This window comes from Phocoena phocoena, chromosome 4 (assembly GCF_963924675.1).
Source record: "Phocoena phocoena chromosome 4, mPhoPho1.1, whole genome shotgun sequence".
In the NCBI taxonomy this organism is placed as follows: domain Eukaryota; kingdom Metazoa; phylum Chordata; class Mammalia; order Artiodactyla; family Phocoenidae; genus Phocoena; species Phocoena phocoena.
This window is the reverse complement of record NC_089222.1, coordinates 12,176,203-12,197,389: the sequence shown is the minus strand read 5'-3', so window position 1 is coordinate 12,197,389 and position 21,187 is coordinate 12,176,203. Positions and strand designations below refer to the sequence as shown.

The 21,187-nt window shown below is 37.0% G+C and overlaps 1 protein-coding gene across 2 annotated transcripts in view; it reads right to left on the bottom strand.

Annotated features, from left to right (window-relative positions):
• Positions 1-21,187, bottom strand: part of ANKRD28 (ankyrin repeat domain 28) — a 111,104-nt gene that overhangs the window by 11,662 nt on the left and 78,255 nt on the right. For both annotated transcript variants that reach the window (XM_065876434.1, XM_065876436.1), the window contains exons 14-21: positions 19,809-19,949; positions 12,843-12,954; positions 11,880-11,906; positions 11,383-11,457; positions 8,127-8,328; positions 6,263-6,350; positions 5,913-6,030; positions 4,783-5,002 (exon numbers count right to left, since the gene is read on the bottom strand). In XM_065876434.1, coding sequence (XP_065732506.1) covers positions 4,783-5,002; positions 5,913-6,030; positions 6,263-6,350; positions 8,127-8,328; positions 11,383-11,457; positions 11,880-11,906; positions 12,843-12,954; positions 19,809-19,949 — 983 coding nt within the window. The remainder of the gene's footprint in view (positions 1-4,782; positions 5,003-5,912; positions 6,031-6,262; positions 6,351-8,126; positions 8,329-11,382; positions 11,458-11,879; positions 11,907-12,842; positions 12,955-19,808; positions 19,950-21,187) is intronic.

Below are 21,187 nucleotides of genomic sequence, written 5' to 3'. Positions count from 1 at the left end.
AGGATCAGATATTAAAATCCAAAAAAGATACTGAGGTGCCCATACACACCAACATATCCCTACAGATAAGGCTTTACATGGACTACAAGTAATCAGTTCCCTGAACCCATTAAACATCACATTTTTAGGCACTTTGGGCAGCTTCTTACGAGAATTTAATATCAGTTTATTATTATTTGTGTGTTGTGTTTTGGCTGTGTTGGATCTTTGTTGCTGTGCATGGGCTTTCTCTAGTTGTGGCGAGCGATGGCTACTCTTCATTGTGGTTGGTGCACGGGCTTCTCATTGCGGTGCCTTCTCTTGTTGCAGAGCACGGGCTCTAGGCTCACGGGCTTCAGTACTTACGGTGCATGGGCTCAGTAGTTGTGGCACATGGGCTTAGCTGCTCCATGGTATGTGGGGTCTTCCCGGACCAGGGCTCGAACCCGTGTCCCCTGCATTGGCAGGTGGATTCTTAACCACTGCGCCACCAGGGAAGTCCAATATCAGTTTATTATGGACATGACAAATATTTACTTTGTGGGGGAAAAAAATTAGTCTCATTATTCTTTTCTATGGTGACCAGTTAGAGCTATTTGGGCATTATTTTTTAAAATGTCCTATCTATATAGCATAGTATAACTTTCAAAATAATAGATGTTTATGCAGCATAATTAACTTCAAAATTTGAATATTTTCTGGCTCTACTAAGGAGTTAATGGTAAAATCTCAAATTCTATCCAAGCGTTCAGAAGGAAAAAAGTACATGTCCCTGTCCCCACCCCATTCCCCAGTTCCACTCTCTAGTGACCACTAGTGACCATTATTACCTTATAGTTCCAAAAAATTTTTAGGCATATACAACTGCATGCACATAAACACAAACTTCCTTTTTTAAAAATTTTTACACAATTGGGATGTTCTGTTCTGCAACTTGTTTTTTACTTTAAAAACTATGTATCTTCCCACAGTAGCATGTACAGACATCCTATTGTTGAATGTTTGGAAAAACTTCACAGTATCAGAATGTATCATAAAGGATTTAATCTCTAATTATCGGTTTTGAGGTGACTGCTAGTTTTTCTTTGTGATATTATCAACAATGTTGTAAATGTTCCAGTACTTAAAAAGTATTTATTTCTAGGAACAATTTTCTGGAAATGATCTTGCTGGGTTAAAGGTCAAGTATATTGATTACTAATAGGTATCAGGCCCACAGTTTTTAACAGCAACTTTGAAAACAGGGGAAAACCTCAGATTTTCAAACCTGAGATTTTCAAACCTCAGATTTTCTTAATCCAATTTTCAAAGCCAGGGTTTTAGTAAAAGTACCCCCACTGCTGTATTAATGGCAGAAAATGAAATGTTGCTTCTTTTATTTCGTTAGTCATTTGGGATGTGCATTAGGAATAAATTAGATTCTTAAACAGCCTCTTTACTTCCATGGCTTAACATCTGGCTAACAAAGTGATGCTCTTTTTCTTTTTTAATTACTCTAACATTCTCAAACAATAGTTCATCTTAATCTTTATCCTATAATTGTTTTTAGCAGGAAAAGAAAGTATGTTTTAGGAAACCTATGGTTATGTTCCATCATCTGTCAGTTCTTTCATCCAGTGATTCTCAACGGGGGCAATTTTAGCCCTCAGGGGACATTTGGCCATGTCTAGAGACATTTTTGCTTATCACTGCTGGGGATGGGGTAGGGAAGGGCTATGGCATCTAGTGGGTAGAAGCCGGGGCTGCTGTTAAACCTCTTGCATGCACACGACAGTCACTCACAACGAAGGATTATCTGGCCTCAAAGGTCAACAGTGCTGAGGGTGGGAAACCCTGCTTCAATTCTCCCTCTCCAAATGTTAACTCATGGCTAAGAAGTAACCAAGGAAAGTTGTCCAGTATTGATTTGAGAGTCTCCTATTTTCCCGGGATAGCAGTTCTCAAGGTGTGGTCTGGGGAGCTGCTGGGTGATACTGCAAATTATTCTTTTCTTTAACAAGCCATCAAAGCAATGTGCCACTCTATTAATATTTTTTTGAAAAATAGTTTTTTTCATAAAAATGCTATTGACATGTAATGGATTTATTATTATTTTAAAATAAATTAATAAATATCCTTAAATTTCTCAGTCCTAATTTCCAATACAGTAAATACTAACAGCTATAAGCCACAGGTCCTGAGACTGAAAGATGTGAGAATCACTGTCTGCGTAGACTGTGGATGGCAAAAGGGAGTCCCGGGGCTCTGGATTCAGCAGTCATTACTGGGGTCATGTCAAGCTGAAAATTTCTTCACTTTGTGTCCTGGTTTATAAAAGTATATAGGATAAAACCGGTCTCTTCATGTTTTAGAGGGATATTCTGAAGATGCTTATAGCTTCGTAAAAATTGATACATTTTTAAAAGGAACATATGAGATCATGGAAGTATTCTTAGTTCTGTGATTGAATGACTCCATAAACTGGAAATCTGAACTTTAAAGTTGGGTATGTATAACCAGTTCTCTTCTAAAGCTTTGCCATCATTCCATTTTAATTTTGAGAGAAAGGTTGTTTTCTATCCTGTTGGAGTGCTTCCAATTCTTTTTTTAGCCGTACAATAATTACTAGTCAAAGTAAAACTATTTTACATATTCTACTCTCAGAATGCCAAATTATAAAATAGGCTTTTGGCTGTAAATATGGTATCAATCTTACACTGCCTGTACAGTCTCTGTACATATAGCCAACACACATCTAATTCCTTCCAGCTCAATTCAGAATCATCACCAATTTTGCTATAGTCTGGAAATTAGACACATCTGCTATGATCTTTAAATGGCAACCAGGCACGTAGTTTGTGCAAAATTTTGTGTCTTGTACACAACGTGCTCAGAGAGTCTAAATTCAGCACTGATGGAGTAAGAAACTCACTTTAGGAAAACCGTGTTCTCCGGAAAGATGTGGTAGGAATGTTATAATAAATAGCAACTCTCCAAAGGACAGTTACAGCAGTATTTTTACAACTAAATGCTCTACCTGAGGAAAACTACCTTACTGTGTGATTTTTCCAATGGTTAATTCTCACTGACTCAAAAAAAAAAGAAAAAGCACCAATAAAAGTCTGTTTCAAAATAGTTTTATCTGTGGATGTTTTCCTACTGCTTGGTTCTCCTCACACTTGTAAGATGTCAAGTTACATTATAAAGACAAACCAATTTCAATGGCAAAATACAGTATCTTCTTTGACTTAGGATTTATCTTGGACAACTTTGCTATATTCATTAAATACCAACTTTAGTGAGTTGAAAAAGGAAGAAGAGTTGAAATCCAAAGGTTTTATAGTTTTCAAAACTGTTCTGGCTAAGGATCTGAGGTAGTAAAATATGAAACTGACTAAACGAAGCTTTTGAATTAGCAATATATTTAACTATTCAAGTTTTCTATGGCACCATCAGTACTCAGAGTTGCAAAATGACCAAATGTAGCCACAGGTCAATCCTCAAGAAGACATCAAAGCTTTCTCAGAGCAAAAGAACAGAGCTCTCAATTCTGATACAAGAATTAATATGAAAATCAAAATACTGTTATCTAGAAAATGTTTATGAAAATGTTTAAACTATAATTTTGCAAGATTCAGATTTCTCCTCTTTTACCACAACTCAACAATTATTTGTCAAAATGGCTCCCAGTAAAAGAACCACATCAAAAAGTGTATTACAGATAGAAACCTCTCTGGCAAGGCAGTCAGCTGTATTTTATAACAGCCACTATGCTTATTTTTTTAAGCAAGTGGATATTATATAAAGAGGCAATTTCTATTTTCTGTACATTTTGAGGCAAAGTTGTTAGAACTGTCAACTAGTTTTGTAGATATGCTATTACAACTAACAATAACCTGAATGCTACACTGAAATTCAAAACAAATAAAAAACCCCTCACATCCCTGATAAAGCCCTAAGCATACACTTAGGCAGGACTGATGTTTTAACACTGCATATAACGTACCCAAATGTTTTCTAAGATGATCAAATCTTCAATATGCTCTGTTACTTACATTATTTTAGTGACATTTCAAAAGCCAAATCCCATTTTTCACATCTATCATTTAAAAATAGCTTTATACTTCTCTGATTGACCTTTAATGAGTCTACCTGTAAAAGGACTAACTGTGACGGTTAGTCTCCAGGAAGCTAAAAGTAAATCTGTTATATTCATGCAGCCAAGTTCACTTAACCACAAAAGTGTCCAAGTTTCTAGTTTCTACTTCCGTGATTTATTCTACCAGGATTTTATTCCCTTAAAATGTTGAACATACATGTTACTGTTGATATAAGGATCTTAACTTGCAACGTGCTAAGAAAATATACACAGATTTCAGTCTAGAATATGATACATTTTCACTGTTTCTCTTACCTTTGTCATTTTTTCCCTAATAACAAGTACATTTAGAAAAAAATATAATAAAAATACAAGCATAACTATATAAAAGACATTGGAAATATTATAAAAGTATATTAATAACAAATAATATTAATATTATTAACGTTATAAAAGTAATTAATATTATAAAAGTATCTTAAAAATGCAAAATACTTATTGAAGCAAAAGTCTAAAAAACTTTTAAACTTAGTGACTGCTTATCTCAAAACATCTGTGACAACCAGCATCTTGGCTTTAGCACGACAAGGCACTGGAGTAAGCTATAACTACATGGTAGGTTATTCTTAATATATCTTTCTCATGGAAGTCAGAATGTGTCAGTTAGTTGTCTCTCTGTGGTACATAACGGGCAGGTAACGTGGGTCTGTGTCTGTGTACTTAACCGTTGTAGCAAGCCCAGTGAAGCGCTGTGTATCCATGATTGTCCGCCATGGCTGGATTTGCATCCATAGATGCTGCTGACTGCAGAAGAGATCCAAGAACACCAATGTGTCCACAGGCAGCTGACAAGTGTATTGGTGTCCGGCCCCTGCTATCTCGTAATAAGCACTTAGCACCATGTTGAAGCAATGCATCTACACACTCTTCATGGCCTGTGACTGCCTGAAAGGAAAATTATTTGCATGTAGCTGAATACACTATGTTGGGCACTCCATGCCAATTATAGCTAATTACGAATTTTAAAGTCCATATTCCCCATGTCCTCCCACCAATCAAGGCGTTTATCATATTTTGAGTAACCCAGTATTTTTACTCAAAGTGGCTTAAAAATTTAAAGCAGTGACCTTGTCAAAATAAAAGTAAATATGAAAACCAGGAATAATGGGGCTTCTAGTTCAACAAAAAAAATATTTCAAAGGTGAAAAAATTAAGACAAAAATGTATAAGAAAATAGTTGTGATAATGGAAAAAAGTAAAACTGACATCAATTCTACTCAAGGCTTTAGGATTATAAAAATTTTTTTAAATTAATTAATTAATTAATTTTTGGCTGCGCTGGGTCCTTGTCGCTGCACGCAGGCTCCCTCCAGCCACGGTGAGCAGGGGCCACTCCTTGCTGCGGTGCGCAGGCTTCTCATTGTGGAAAACAGGCCCCAGGCACCCAGGCCCCAGCAGCCGCGGCACACAGGCTCAGTATTTGTGGCTTGTGGGCTCTAGAGTGCAGGCTCAGCAGTTGTGGTGCATGGGCTTAGCTGATCTGAGGCACGTGGGATCCTCCCGGACCAGGGCTCAAACCCGTGACCCCCGCACTGGCAGGCGATTCCCAACCACTGCGCCACCAGGGAAGACCCCTAAGATTTAAAAATTCTGTTCCAACATTATTCGTCTCTGGATTAAGTTGTGTTTTGTGGTTATTAAAAATTAGAGTTCAAAAACTAAGATAGTGAAAGAAACAGTAAAGATTATTTGGTAAAAATTAAATGAAGAAAAATATAAACACAGCCTAGTTCAGTTTTAGGTAAAATGAGGTCATGAAAACTTTCAGAAAGGAAGCGAGAACACTTCTGCTTACCCCTCTGTGCAGTGCCGTCCTTCCCCATTTATCTTTGGCATCTACGTTTGCTCCTTTGTTCAGCAGTGAGTAGACACAGTCTGTGTGCCCGTTGAGCACAGAGAGCATCAGAGGAGTCCTGGGTAACAACAGGAGCAGCTCCGTCACCACCGAGACTTCATCCATGAAAATACACTGTGTTGGCCTGCCTTCTAAACATGTCTTTCTGTGATGCAACTTTAAAGTATACTTAAAAAACTGTATTTGATGTTACTCAGTTACACACTATGACACACTTACTAAAATAGGGGGGCAAAGGTATGAAGATTAACAAACATCCTAAAACTAATTTAAAAATTAGTAAAACTTACTGTCCATTTCCATCTTGAATATCTACTGCATTCTGTGGTTCTGCATTTCCTATTAGTAGCCGTAAGCATTCCGAATGACCATTTGTTGCTGTAAAGTGATATTCAAAAATTTCAGCAATTATATATCTATAAAATGATAAAATAGAAAATGTCCATCTTAAAACACATTTGCTAGATATAATTTTGGAATATTCATTGAACTTAACAGGCAAGAAAGAAAATGCTCATTTTATTTAGCTCTCTGGTGGTGCCAATGTGGTCAGGAAGGGCAGCCTGCCTCCAGCTGAGGGATGAAATCATGATCAGACAAGTCAATCACATCAACCCCATTCTCCTTTGCCAATGACTGGTTTCAAGTTCTGCCCACTGAGATGTTAAGAAGTCTGGAGGACATCTGGGAAATATTTTTATTCCTGATAGTGAAAGTCCTCCTTCTTTCCTGATTTTAGATGTGATCCTTGGGGATACTTCAAGGAAATTGTTTGGCCCATCATTTTTTTTTTTAAACTGGATTCACGGACACTCAGTACACAGCAGCTACTGATGAGTGTTCGTATCGTCTAAGCTCAACACCCAAAGCATCAGGCATAAGATCCCTGTGGGAAAGGACTGGCTCACATCCAGAACCAATGTCCTTTCTATGATTTAAGAGTAAGATGCTCCCCAGCAGGTCTCCAAATTTGAAAGGCATCCTGGTTCTAACCAAGGCTTGCATTTATTGAAGAGGTGGGTGCTAACAGTAAGCTGTAACTCTTTCAGCGGGTAGGACTTATGAATTATATGGCATTGGTCAGCCACTTCTGAGGGACTTACTAGTGTCTTGGTTCAATATTTATCTATTAAGAGTGCAAACACTCCATGAAAGCTTTAAATTAGCTCTGCAAATAATGTGCTTACAATATAATTTTTCAAGTTGCAGAATAATATACAACGTCACTCTTTTTCAGAATAAGCTAACAGAAAATGATAGCATTTTGACTTCTTATTTTTACCGTATAGCAGTTTATATACATATCCTTATTAGAACTTTTAATCCATTATTAAAATTTTTTTCTTTGAGCCCTGCTTGATTATCTGATAGTTTCTGAAAGGCTGCTCTGGAGCAACAGTGGGTGTTACCTATAGTCTTCTAAAATGTAAGTTTTCCAAATGACCAGAAGCAAAGTCCCAGACCTACATTCAAATGGATCCATTTTAAGGATCACCCTATAAAAACAGACTAAGTGAAATGAATCTAATCATACGAAGATGGCCTATTGGGGATGAGACAAATACTTGACTAGGATTTCTTCACATATACCAGTCTTGAATTCATTATTTAAAATTAATACTGCCTTGTGGTAATTCCTGTAGAGAGTTGTGAATCTGCATCTGCTAGTGACACCGCGGGTACTGAGTCATCACAGTGGCATTGTTACGTAGTTTTGCATTTTCACACATCTACAACATCACAAAACACTCCATGGAGTAGTTCTTGTGTAGCAGGCACTCTGTATTCCTGTCTGATTAAATGTTTAATGCAGTACCCTGGTACAGTAAGTAAAATGTTTATCAGTTATTAAATGAAAGCACATACCAACCCAAAAGAATTTCCATCAAAAAGCAGTAAAAAAAAAAATTGTATTTTTTTTGTTGACAAAGTACTTCAGAAGTTAGACTATTATATAAAGCTGATTTCTAAGGTAGATATTTTTTTTAAGTGATTATAATCTTGCTGTTGGTTTTCCCCTGAGAGTAGAATCATTAGAATTGTTAAAGTCAAAATTGTTAAAACAATTACCAGGAGTATAATATACAAGAAATTGAAAAAGAAGAGCATTAGATGGAAAGTGGTAAATAAAATCATTCATAGTCTTTGACATACCTGCTGCATGTATAGGTGTTCTCTTCAAAATGTAATCTTTGACTAAGATTGAGGCTCCCTGATTAATGAGAACATCCACACATTCTACATGGCCCTTAAATGCTGCAAGGTCCAAGGGTGTTCTTCCACTACTGTTTCTCACATCAAGATCTAACAAAGACTGTACTAACACTTCTAGTGCTTGATGGTGACCATGATAGGCCTGGGAATAAATAAAAATATAAATTAAAAAATACATATTTAGACTGACTTCTTAGAAACCCTTGAAAACATAAAGGGAGTAGTAAGCAAACTTGTCTTACATCATTATATTTGAGATAATCTAAAACTTCTGTATTGATAATTCAGAAAGTTACCTACAAATTTTTCTAATAATCAATTAGTAGGCTACAGTGTTAGGGAATGGGTATTCCACAAATAATAAAAGTTCAAATGACAGGTGATCTTTTCACGAGTATACAATGTCTGGTTCAATGAAAGCTTTCACTCTAAGTCTATGATTCCAGAGCCTGTGTTCTTCATCACAGTTCAGTGTCCCCCCTTCACTCCCCGATAAAGTGTTACTACACTTAAATCATAGATACAGTTGCAACTGAAGTTCAGCTAGTACTTGAGCCTTCTGATTTCTCAAATTAAAATGACTACTCCATCCCATAATGTGCCATCTCAAAAATAAACATTTCTTTTCAAAAATATTTAGGCTGAGCCCTGCTTGAAAAACTGCCATGTGCTACGCACTGTCCTAGCAGTACAGCAGAGCAAGAAGATTGAGAGATTTGTCTGAAACCCGACTGACTGAAATCCCCTTCTTTACACAGTCTGCTTTCCAGAGAATTCATTTCAAAAACCAACATGTCAACTGAACATCTATTACTCTTATTGGACTAGACGCTGAGCAGGACATAAGGCAATAATGACACAGTTCTGATGGGGAAGGAATGTCTCCTCTGGTTCACTCATGCCACCCCTTTTAGCTAAGGGACAAGTCATTTTCTGATACCTTTCAGCCCTGCAGCTTAGCACATACAGGCAAACTGTAAATGATCACATGTGAACTTTTCATTAGGGAATTGAAAAGTATAAAATTCTACCATATTTGTGCTAAATGTCACCCACTTCTAAAAAGAGATACTCAGCTAGAAAGAGGGCCCTGCAGGGCCTCCCTGGTGGCGCAGTGGTTGAGAGTCTGCCTGCCGATGCAGGGGACATGGGTTCATGTTCCGGTCCGGGAAGATCCCACATGCCGCGGAGCGGCTGGGCCTGTGAGCCATGGCCGCTGAGCCTGCGCGTCCGGAGCCTGTGCTCCGCAATGGGAGAGGCCACAACAGTGAGAGGCCCGCATACCGCAAAAAAAAAAAAAAAAAAAAAAAGAGGGCCCCGCAATGTACCAAAGGGCTATAAAACCACTTCTTGTGGGAAATGTCAGAAAGCACCAGCAGGAGGTGAAGCTGCTCTGGGCCTTACTGTCCTCTTGATGTTTCTGACTCCCTCAAAGGTTAAAGTGACTGGAGATCTCTGAGCTCTACTGTCTGAGGATCACATCTAACCTTGTTCCTCAATACCAGGTCAACAAAATTATGCTATTAAAAATGAACTGTGAGAGGCACAGTATATGCAGAAGGTGGTATAAAAAGAAGCAGAGGGAAAATAAGGACAGCTAGAGCCAGGGTAATCTGCCACAGGAGTCTTCCCCTCACGATGGCTCTGACTGGACTGGGACAAGAGGCTTAGAAGCCTAGTAGTATGTGCGAAGGCAGGACCAAGGCCAGTTTCCTGAGTCCTCAAGCCAGCGTGTTTTTACTGCATCAAGTCGTCTTGGATTGGGAGAGTTTGGAAGGAGAAACCTCTTAGGGATGGGTACAAAATGCAAGAGTGGTGGTATAACCACATTTCATTGAGCCTAATTATGAAATCACAAAATTGTTTCCATTTCAGCTTAAAAACACTATTTAGCACACCCATGTTAATAACAGCACTATTCTCAATAGCCATGGAGTAAAATAACTAGTTAAAAAACTGAAGTTTTTGAGATAATGCATTCAAAAACTTGGCAAAGTGCTTAGTCTGGCACCTAGTAAGTGTTCAAGAGATGAGGCGCTATTATTATAAGAAGGATGATAATGATGCAGGAAGAACTGCCTAGTCATCTGCTCAGACGTCATTTCTTGCCACCCATAGTAAAATAGCTATTTTCTCCACGCTAGCTTTGCACTTCCAGATGACTTATTTATTATGCAAGTCTGGGAGAGTAGACAGTATTTCCAAAGACCCAAAGGGCAAGGAAAAAGGAAGCTTCAGCATGTCTTCTTAGTTATTTAGACCATGGTAGGAAGTACTGCTGGGGAGAAAGAGGGAGAAAGACAAAGCAGAAAATTCAGTGTACATGTGTCAGTGTTAGAAAATATGCCAGGAGAATATTGAAATAAAAAATAATAGTATATGTGAGAAGAAACAATTAAATGGATCACTGGACTTGTGATACACATTAACCTAAGTAGAGACCCTTATAAGCATTTTACTATACTTAAAATCAGAGGTCTCACAAATAGTGACAGTACCCAATGCTCCTGATTCTCAAAGTCCCCCAGCTCCCCACAACATGCTTTATTTCAAAGATAAATTCTTCTTTCAGCGCAGAAAGAACTAGATTGGGCTCTGCTTGAAATTTCCTAAGGTAATTCATTTCCATATTTGACTTAAAAGAACTGTCACACTCTCTTTTAATCTTCTCCTCTTAGTGATGGACATTAAGAGGAAAAATTCAGTGGCATCTGAAGCTAGAGGGAACATTACAGACCATGTAGTTAAATCCTATAGCATGAGCAAGTGAAGGACCAGTGAACACAAACTTAGCACCCCCAAATCACAAAGTAAGCAAAACGTTTTAGAAATACCACAGAAATTACAGTTCTTATATCATCTGCTTAAGAAGTCAGAAGCCATTCCACTAGGGTGGGTCATTTTAAAATTCACATCTCAGGCATATTCTCTCCTTAGGGCAGGCCTTGGGGGAAGCTCAAACCCCCTCCCCCCAACCACCCCCCCCCACCCCGCCCTTTTTTTTTTAAGACAAACAAACAAACGAAACAGAAGTACATTCAAGAATTCTCTGAGTTAAGAAAGTTCTTACAGTTTTAACTCCATGATCATCATTATATGGACCAAAAGTTCTGGGTACTAGTTTGAGTCAACACAAACAGATATGAGACATCTTCAGTAAATCAGCCATCAAGCTGGCTGTGAAGGCAATACTCACAGCCAAGTGTAAAGGGCTTATTGTTGCTCTATTGTCTGAATCACTCAGCATGTCTGTTCCCGAGGTTTCCATTAACTGAGAAAGAAAAGAATTTTAAGTGTCAGAAATGGTACTTTTAGACATACCACAGCAGTTATTCCTGGTCCCCCTCCCCCAAGTTCAAATTCATTTTAGCGTATAAACTGATACTTGAATAAGGATTTAAAAGTCCCAGACCATTATATTATGAAAACTAAATTCAGCAACCTTATGGAATGGATTATCCTGAAAATGTGGTAAGGACCACATGCTAAGAGCTTTGAGAGAGGGCTATAAACTTAAGAGTTTGAGAGAAATGCCATTTAATTACCACCAAGTAAGAACCTTCCCTCCCCCTGCAAACGTGATTTCTGTCACTATCTTTGTTCCCAGGAATGTGTAAGACAGGCTCCAGCTCTAGTGAGAGCAAATATTTAAATACTCAGTATTAGGGGGAAAACTGACTAATTAATACTTACAACATCTAAAGGAGTTTCACTTGCAATCTGAAATAAAATTTAAAATAAAAATACTTAGTTGAGGAAGCAGTCATATACAGTAAAGAGATAAATGTTAACTACATGTCTCTATTTACATAGGGCTTTGTTAAATTCTATTCTGAACTTGTGCTTCCTTTGCCTCCAAAAATGAAGTCTTTTAAATAAACAATTGTACAATATAATAGACCACAAATCTATACACATGGGTCTCAGATTTTAGTCTAAAGCTACCATAATAAACTAAGGAAATATTGCTTCTGTAGCAGGGTTCTAAATGCTATATTAAGTATGTCAACCTCTTTTTTCTATCTTTTATACCCACCCTCCTTGAATTTTATTTCCCCTTTAAGGGAACCAATGTTAATATAATTTATAAGTAGGTCTAAATGAAGAAACCTCTAGCGTGAAGCATGTGCTACACACTTCAGAATCATTTAACTTGTCTCTTAGTCTCCCTTTGGTTTGGCAAAGTGGGGTGAATGGTGTATACATTCAGGAATGAGAACACAGTTGAAATAAAAAGTTCCTTTGCAGAAGATGAGTCTCCCTTGTCAGGAGAGACTGACAGAAGACTGGGTCTTTCGGAATTCCTGAATACACAGGGGGAAGCTTCCTCTCACAGAAACACGTATTTCTCACATATGACACAGTTACAGTTCTTTAAAACGTTCTGGAAAACATTTAAAGGGGCAGGGGCAGTGAATGCTACTTGGACATGGGGGGCTCTAAGGGAGCCCTCTCCAGAGATCTAATTTCTTCCTTTCTCTGTGAAAGGGAAAAGGGAATGAGAGAAAGCTTAGTGAGGCAAGTATGAATTTAGGAAGGATAGGGATTCTAAAAATGTTAAAAGGCATTTGTTTCTTGGTTCATTTATTCTCACTGTCATTACATTATTAGAATATAAACTTACATTGGTCCTCCACAAGAAATCAGGAATCTTACCAGCTGAAGACACAGACGGTGACCATATGCAGCTGAATAATGAACTGCATTGTATCCTTGCTTGTCCCGGATCCCTGGATTTGCATCATTTCTTAATAAGTATTCCAGGCACCTATTAGAGTAAGATATATTCAAAATTCTAAATCCTGCATTTTAACCGATGATAAAAACAGAGACAAACTCAAAACTGGAAATTTTTCTTACATTTGAGTAATGTAAAAATCATAAACACATCTACACTACATACATTTGTCATTTAAATGATATTGACTGTAAGTATCATGAAAGTACAAACAAAACGTTCGTAAGAGAATCTTCTTTATCCACAGTCTGTCAGCAAGCTCAGTATACCTGAAGACTGTTTCGTATACAGTCTATATTTATGGCACCAGCTAGTCGACTCAAATAACATTTGACAGGATTAAACTCTTAGTGGTGGGGAGCAACCAATCTTTCAGGAATACACAGTTAGTATGATATCTCATTAGGAAGCTCAAGAAAGGATGTAAAAATATCTCCCAAAACCAAGGTCAGAATTCAAGGATCTTGCATTAGAGACCTGAAAAGTGTGGGAACGATGTAAAAGTGGTATGTAGGTAACACGAAAGACCTTCCCGTGGGAAATACTTCATTCCTGTGCTATTAAAATATGAGGAAAGCAATGTTAAAAGGACTGTAAGATTTTTTGATGATGGCTATTCTGACTGGTGTGAGGTGATACCTCATTGTAGAAAGAGAAAAACAAATACCGTATGCTAACACATATATATGGAATCTAAAAAAAAAAAATGGTTCTGATGAACCTAGGGGCAGGACAAGAATAAAGACGCAGATGTAGAGAATGGACTTGAGGACACGGGGAGGGGGAAGGGTAAGCTGGGACAAAGTGAGAGAGTGGCATGGACATATATTCACTACCAAACGTAAAAGAGATAGCTAGTGGGAAGCAGTCGCACAGCACAGGGAGATCAGCTCGGTGCTTTGTGACCACCTAGAGGGGTGGATAGGGAGGGTGGGAGGGAGACGCAAGAGGGAAGAGATATGGGGATATATGTACATGTATAGCTGATTCACTTTGTTATACAGCAGAAATTAACCATTGTAAAGCAATTATACTCCAATAAAGATGTTAAAAAAAATTTTTTTAAATAAAAGGATTATAAGGTTCACAATTTGTTATAATTCTGATAAATGTTACTGTAGCAAAAAAAAAAGAGTACTGAATTAGAAATTAAAAGATTTATTGTGAGAGTTAGTTTGATACCAACGATCTTGGGCAAATCGTTTCACCTTTATGGTGAAATGGCTTCTGTTTATTCATTTGATAGATGGGAGTAGGAATTCAACTAAATAATCTAAAACCATTCATGTTCAAATTCCAAGTCCATAATTATTCAGTGATAATTTGTCTAATATTGCAGTATGTCTAAATAACTACTAACTCTACCACTAGGGGGGAAATCTATAATCAGATACTACTTGTCAAGTTTCCAAAAGCATAATGAAGTTATAAGAACAAGTGGAAAGGAACAATGGAGCGATGTAACTGATCATCCAGTAACTCTATCATATATGTATGAGGACCATTCTTTGCAATGCCAACCCTTATTTCTTTAATGCTAATTACTTAAAGTACTTTAGATCTCTTAGGAATTACTTACAGAATCTACATTTATTATAATATCCTTAATGGTAGCAAACGTTCATCCTTTTAAGTGGGATTTTGATATTTATATGAAGTGAAAATTATGATGAAATGCATATCACTATGATAGAACAACATCACCCGAATCTGACTCTAAGGAACAAGCCTGGTGTTTCTCGGTATTCCTAAACTAGCTCTGAGGGTACTCCAGGGAAGTATCTCAGGCAGTGTGTAGACTCTGTACACAGTCTGCTTAGGTACCAGCTCACAGGTCAATCCTCACTGGGATGTAGGAAAGACCTGCTGGCCTGGAAGGACAGTCTCACTGCTTTAAAGGCAGAAACATTTCACCCAAGGGCACATCTTTTTACCTTTAATCAAGTTCTCTAGATGTGAATGATAAAACAGAAATAGTTCTCCCTACTGAGACCTGAACATAAGGCAGATTCTATCAGTGGAACAAACTATTTTAAGATAACTTGCTGATACATGAGTACTGGGGGAAAAAAAAAAGACTTATTTAAGGAAAGCAAAACAAGTAGGTAAGTTCATGTTTACTTTCTGAAGTAGGAGAGCAAGTCTCAAAGCACTACTTATATTTACTAGTTGCAAGTATACAACATTAAATGGTCTGAAATAATTCAACCATAATACATGCAGTAGTTATCAAATCATTATTTCTTTGTCTACCTTCATATTACTAGATGATTGGTCTCCTATAACAAAACAAAGACTAAGAGTTGATTTATAATTATAAAATTACTTCTATTGCCACGCCTTTCAAATTTTGCTAAGCAATATGAATTTTCATGACTACTTTGTAAGTATTACCTTTAACAAATGAAAAACATTACTGACATTTAGGAAAATTAAATGACTTGCTCCTAATCTTCTGGCTAGAATATGGCAAAGCAAGGACTAGGCCTTGGGTCTTTTCTTCAAGTGTTCTTTCTATGCTACAAATGCTTCAGCACAGGGGTTAATGAGTTAGTGACACTTTAATCTGGGTGTTTATAAAATTCTGAACCACAAAATTGCTTGATCTTGAAAATCTGAACCTCACTTTTGATTTGCAAATGAGGTGGAGGGGAGAGAGTCAATCTTAAATTTTTTTTCTCATTGTAAATTAACACACGCTCATTTTATAAAACTCAGAAAATTAAGAAATGAAGATTTTCTATAATTTCTCTTATTTCCCTAAAATAAACCATGTATGCAAAATCTGGAGGAATATTTATGGCTAAATGGCTAAGTAATAAACCAAACTTACTGTTAAATATTTTGTTTTCTTCATTTGTTAGACAAATATCCTCATCCCAATTAAGCACGTAATTCAAATCAGAGTGATTTTCAAACTATTTAAACTTCTCCTACTCTTTCCCTACCACCCATGGGCTCCTACCACTTTTTCTGGTGCAGGTTCAGACTGAGTCAAATCCATGTGTCCCATGGCTGGTCAGAGCCCTGGGAGAGAACCACTTGGCCCAGGGCAGAGGATGTGGCATTGTCACCAGAGGCCCTCCTAACTCTACTCTCCCCCATCAAGGTATACAAGTGTCTGACTGACAAAAAAAAGATATTAAGCATAGCTTAAAAAAATACAACTAATCCTTACAGGAAGATTACAATGTGTCAGGTATTGTTTTAAGCAATTCAGATATTCTGTACCTCATATGGCCATGAGTTAAGGTCAGACTATTATTCCCACTTGACAAATGAAATGTGCAGAGAGGTTAAGCAACCTGCCCAAGGTCTCACAGCAAGTGGCAGAGCCAGAATCAAAGCCAGTTCTGTCTTACATGCATACATAAAACAGGTTTAACAAGGCTGCTGAATGCAAAGTTGTATACAAAAGTCAAATATATTTCTCTATTTCACAACAAAGGAAATTTAAAGATAGATTTATTTTGGCAATAAAAATATCAAATACTTAGGAATAAACCTAAGGATTATAAAAGTTCCAAACAAAAGACTGTATGATTCCATTTATATAAAATTCGAAACAGACAAAAATAAACAATGCTATTAGAAGTCAAAATATGATCTCATTTTTGTGAACATCTATCTCCATAAAAGTGTATCTTGGTGAAATATATCTATGCATTCATAAACACCTGTATATATAACCGTATGAACACAGAAAAGCCTATGGACAGACATTTACCAGGTTCATAACTCTGATTACACTGTGAGGGATGTGAAATGATCTACATAAACATATAGAAATACTTTTGTTAATGGTAGTTATCACAGAAGAAAAGGCATGAGGAGGATTTCTTCCTTATATGCAATCACAATAAATAACCCCAGCCTTCCCCTTCTCTTATACACACCACACAGGCGTGGGGTAGGTCCTCACCATCATGCTCATAGCCAGTCCTATTTTTCTTCAAATGGCAAAGAGGATTTTATTTGTTAATATTTAATATATTTAGTATGTTTTTCCCGTGAAAATAACTATATATTTGTTTGCTGAGTCATGACTGTCTAGAATGAACGTCAGCATCAGGATGATGGGGGTGACTAGCAGGATGAGCAGAATGAGTAGGAACGATTTCATGTATTTTTCCAACATTTACTGCAAGTAAAGACAGGCACACAAGGCCGAGTAGAACTGCAATTACTTATGTCACTTCTGAACAGCAGAAAACCAGTGGCAGAATGTCAAAAATCCCAAAGTATATACAACTTTCCCTGGGGATGCTGACAGGACATTATTAAACAATCATTAAAGAAACAAACCAACAAACACACATTACTGAATAACAGTATTTGAAGTCATGGGGAATTTGTTTCTTCTTTCAGAAAATATTTCACTCTGGCTTTGGCAGCAGAAAGAATTATTCCAGATTCTCTTATTATCCAACCTATTCCTGGGAATTAAATCCTTGGAGTTCAGAAAAATAAACGAACTCTTTAATTCTACTATTTAAGCCTCCAAAACAATCACTTACTGAAAGGATGCCTCTGGTATCCTAAAATGGTGACTGTAGTGAACAGTTTCCAGAAGGTTCCCAGGGAACAAATCACTGAGGCAATAAATGATGGCATCAGACAAGACCTCTGGGACTTTGATACTTCAAAGATAAGAAAGAGGCTCCAAAAACGAGTGCTGGATTCTTTTATACACATGCCCTCAGTTTCCCCCACAATTCTAAGTACGCTTCATTCTAATTTTACAGATAAAGAAGATTTTGCCTAACAATTATTTGCTCAGGCTTAAAGAGGTATAATATGAAGCCCCCATGATTTCAGCCGGGTCTTTTGGATAAAGCTCATGTTCTTTCTGGTACATCAGGTTGCTTGTGGACACACTGAGAATTAAGTGTTTAAGTAATAAGTATCTCTAGACCAGCGGTCCCCAACCTTTTTGGCACCAGGGACCGGTTTTGCAAAAGACAATTTTTCCACGGATCGAGGGGCGAGTGGGTGGCAGGGATGGTCCAGGCGGTAATGCGAGCGATGGGGAGCGGCAAATGAGCTTCACTCGCTCGCCACTCACCTAACAGGCCGCGGACCAGTACCAGTTCACAGCCCAGGGTTTAGGGACCCCTGCTCTAGACTATTGCTCAAAACAGTTTATATTAGGTGAGAAAACTAACAATTTAATTCACTTTAGTACTAAGTATACTTCTAAAGAAAAAGTAGACAGGCTTAAAATAAAACCACAAATCTCAAACAGTATAGGTTGAACATTGTTATTCTTTTGTTCCTGCATAAGAATTCAGGATTAATGTAATTGTATAAGGGCAGGAGGACCATGGGGTAATCTCTGTCTGTGTGTACATGAACTCAGTGGAGTTTACTTAGATCATGCTGGGCAGTACCCAATAAACAGTTTGTGGGAATAGTGGTAAAGGACTTCTGATGGTGACAGTCATTTGGGGTATAATCTATTTTAGGAAAATCTATAAATCAAATCCTGAAATTACAAAATTTATAAATCAGAGGATAATCTACTTACCCAAGTTTACCAAAATATTTTCTGATTTACAAAGTCTCTATCAGAGATTTTCTTTAAAGCTCTACTATCCAAAAACATACTTCAAATAATTTAGCTTCTCCCAAAACCTATCTGTATCTAACTATTCTGGTATATATGAAATGGTATAAAGTGATATATTCCTCCAAACAGAAAATATGGTCATCCTTCGGTATCTAAGGGGGACTGATTCCAAGAGTACTCGAGGATACCAAAGACCGTAGACTTGGACCCTCAAGTCTCTTATAATAAATGAACACAACCCTACAATGAATACAGTTGACCCTCTGAATCTGTAGATGCAAAACCAGTAGATACAAAGGGCTGATAGTATATTTTACTAATGCTTTCAAGATTAGGATTTTAGACACAAATCCAACATAACAAAGTGTTACTTATAGAAATGGATTTGAAATTAGTTACAGAATTTATAATAAATTAATATTTGTGAGTAATACCATCAAATTATGCTTTTTATTTTGAAGGTAAAAAAGTAAACATTAAAAACCAAGGAAATAGTTCTGTGTTAAATGCAACTTCCTTGAAGTATATTTTATAAAATCTTTCCCCAGAAACCATTATTTGTTTTTCCTACCCTTCACTGACCCAGACTCATGGGGAATACCACAGACATTGAAGATTTCTTCTCAGTCTCTAATGAGTTCATTTTCTTCCAAGAAGGCAATATACATTAAGGTACTATAAATGCATCTGATCAACTTTGGGTGAATATTAATTATGAAAGAATTTATAAATCTCTCATTCTTTTGATTTTATTAAGTCATTCTTGGACAACATTTACTCACTACTCCATTATCTATATAATTTACTTATTTAAGCACTATTAGTACCAACTATGTGCCAGATTCTGCCAGTTCAATTATTCCCTATTTGAATACCAATTTACAGGGATCCCTTAGAAATATGAACTTTCTACCTCTGAAGAATACTGGCATTCCAATCTCTGCTCAATCTTCAGATGGCATTGTCTGTGTACCTCTTGCCTTTCCCTTTCCCTGTGATATACTCAAGACTGCTGCCTCTAAGAAGCCAGGTGGAAAAAACATGGAGGTGATAGATATTAAGATGTGTTTTTGGAAGGGAGGACGAAAAGGGACCTTGATCTTTCTTCTACCCGATTAGTTCATAACGCAGGCTGCTGAGTAGAAGTAGGTGGGTAATAACTATGACTAGGAATAATTATGAAAACAACTTACTTTCCCTACTAGAGCATCAGGGAAAGATAATCAATAATAAAAAGTACAAAAAAGGAAATACAAATTTGCTATAAAAACTGCCAGATAGAAACAATCCTTCATTCTCACCACATGATACTTACTTGCCATCTGTGTCTGACGTAGCTGCATAGTGCAAGGGTGTGCATCCTCTTTCGTCAAGGTCATTCACACTTGCTCCTGAGCCCACAAGAGCAAACAGGCACTGGTAGTTGCAGTTGGCAGCAGCATAGTGCAGTGGAGATCTTTTTGCCCAAGTTAAAAAAAAAAAAAGTCAGGGACACAAACCAGTAAACAAGAGCACAGTTGATCCACCCAGTTACAAATATTTATAGAAAGCCTGAGATTGATTTCTGCCATATACCTAAGTCTTTTGGAGGGCCAGACAGAAAGCTTGGAGGAGAAACTAAGATGGCAAAGAGGCTCTAAGAATACAAAATAAGATAGGAACACAATTAAATCATTTCATGGTCCCCAGACAGTAACAATTCCAGTCTTTTGAGTGAATTACAGATATTCTGCTCCAAAACTCGAAAACTTATTTTTTTTTCCCTCCCTAATGCCATCAGCAATCTGAGAAAACTTTCATTTAACAAAGCTTCCCCTATACTAATAGAGATGTTTCATAGGTAGCAGCTTCTGTTCCTGCTTCAGTAGAGGAATAAAGAGTAAGAAAAATACAGAAGCATTAAAAAGAATGCTGTTATATCAACTATATGGTAGAGCTGCACAGTAATATCAGATTCCTCAAGCAGAAAATGCATAGTTTTGAAGGCTGTTCATCATTTTGAAGAGTTTATAGAGTACTGTTAATTTCTAGAGATGGAATATTTGTAGCTTACTTCTTCTCAGTTACTGAAATGAAAAAGAATATTACTAAATTTAGGAGTTTCTGTCTTTAGATTACAAAGCTATGATGATCCATGACCTTTCATTAAAAAAAAAAACAAAACAGAAGAAGAAAACAGAAAAGTGATGGTAAATTTAGTTCAGAGTCTTCATGGTATAATTTTTTCTAAAATATTTACCTGGTGAAATGACAGTAAAGCATTATTTTACTTTATTGGATAATAGTATAATATAGTAATAGTATTTTTGAAAATGCAATTAACCCTGAATTACTTTCAAGCTTCTAAACTCAGAATGTGCCCTAATTGTAGTACAGAGTGCGTCAAGTGCTACAAATTAACTAATATATGCTGGATTAAAGTACACTTATAAAAATAAATTAGCTATAAATTGCACTCCAAAGTCAAACAAAGTGATTTTTGATTTTGTGGGTCATTAGTTCCTTCAATTAGCAGGCTTATAAGAACAGTCTGTTCCTCAAAATAATTATGGGGTCAGACAGTCATTTTTCCTTTTCTTTTCTTATATGCACTTCTGATTCCCTACCACACGTAATTCTACTGTGCACTGGCCCAATCCCATGCACTGACACAGATTCACTCACACCCTCTCTTGTCACATACTCTGATAAAAT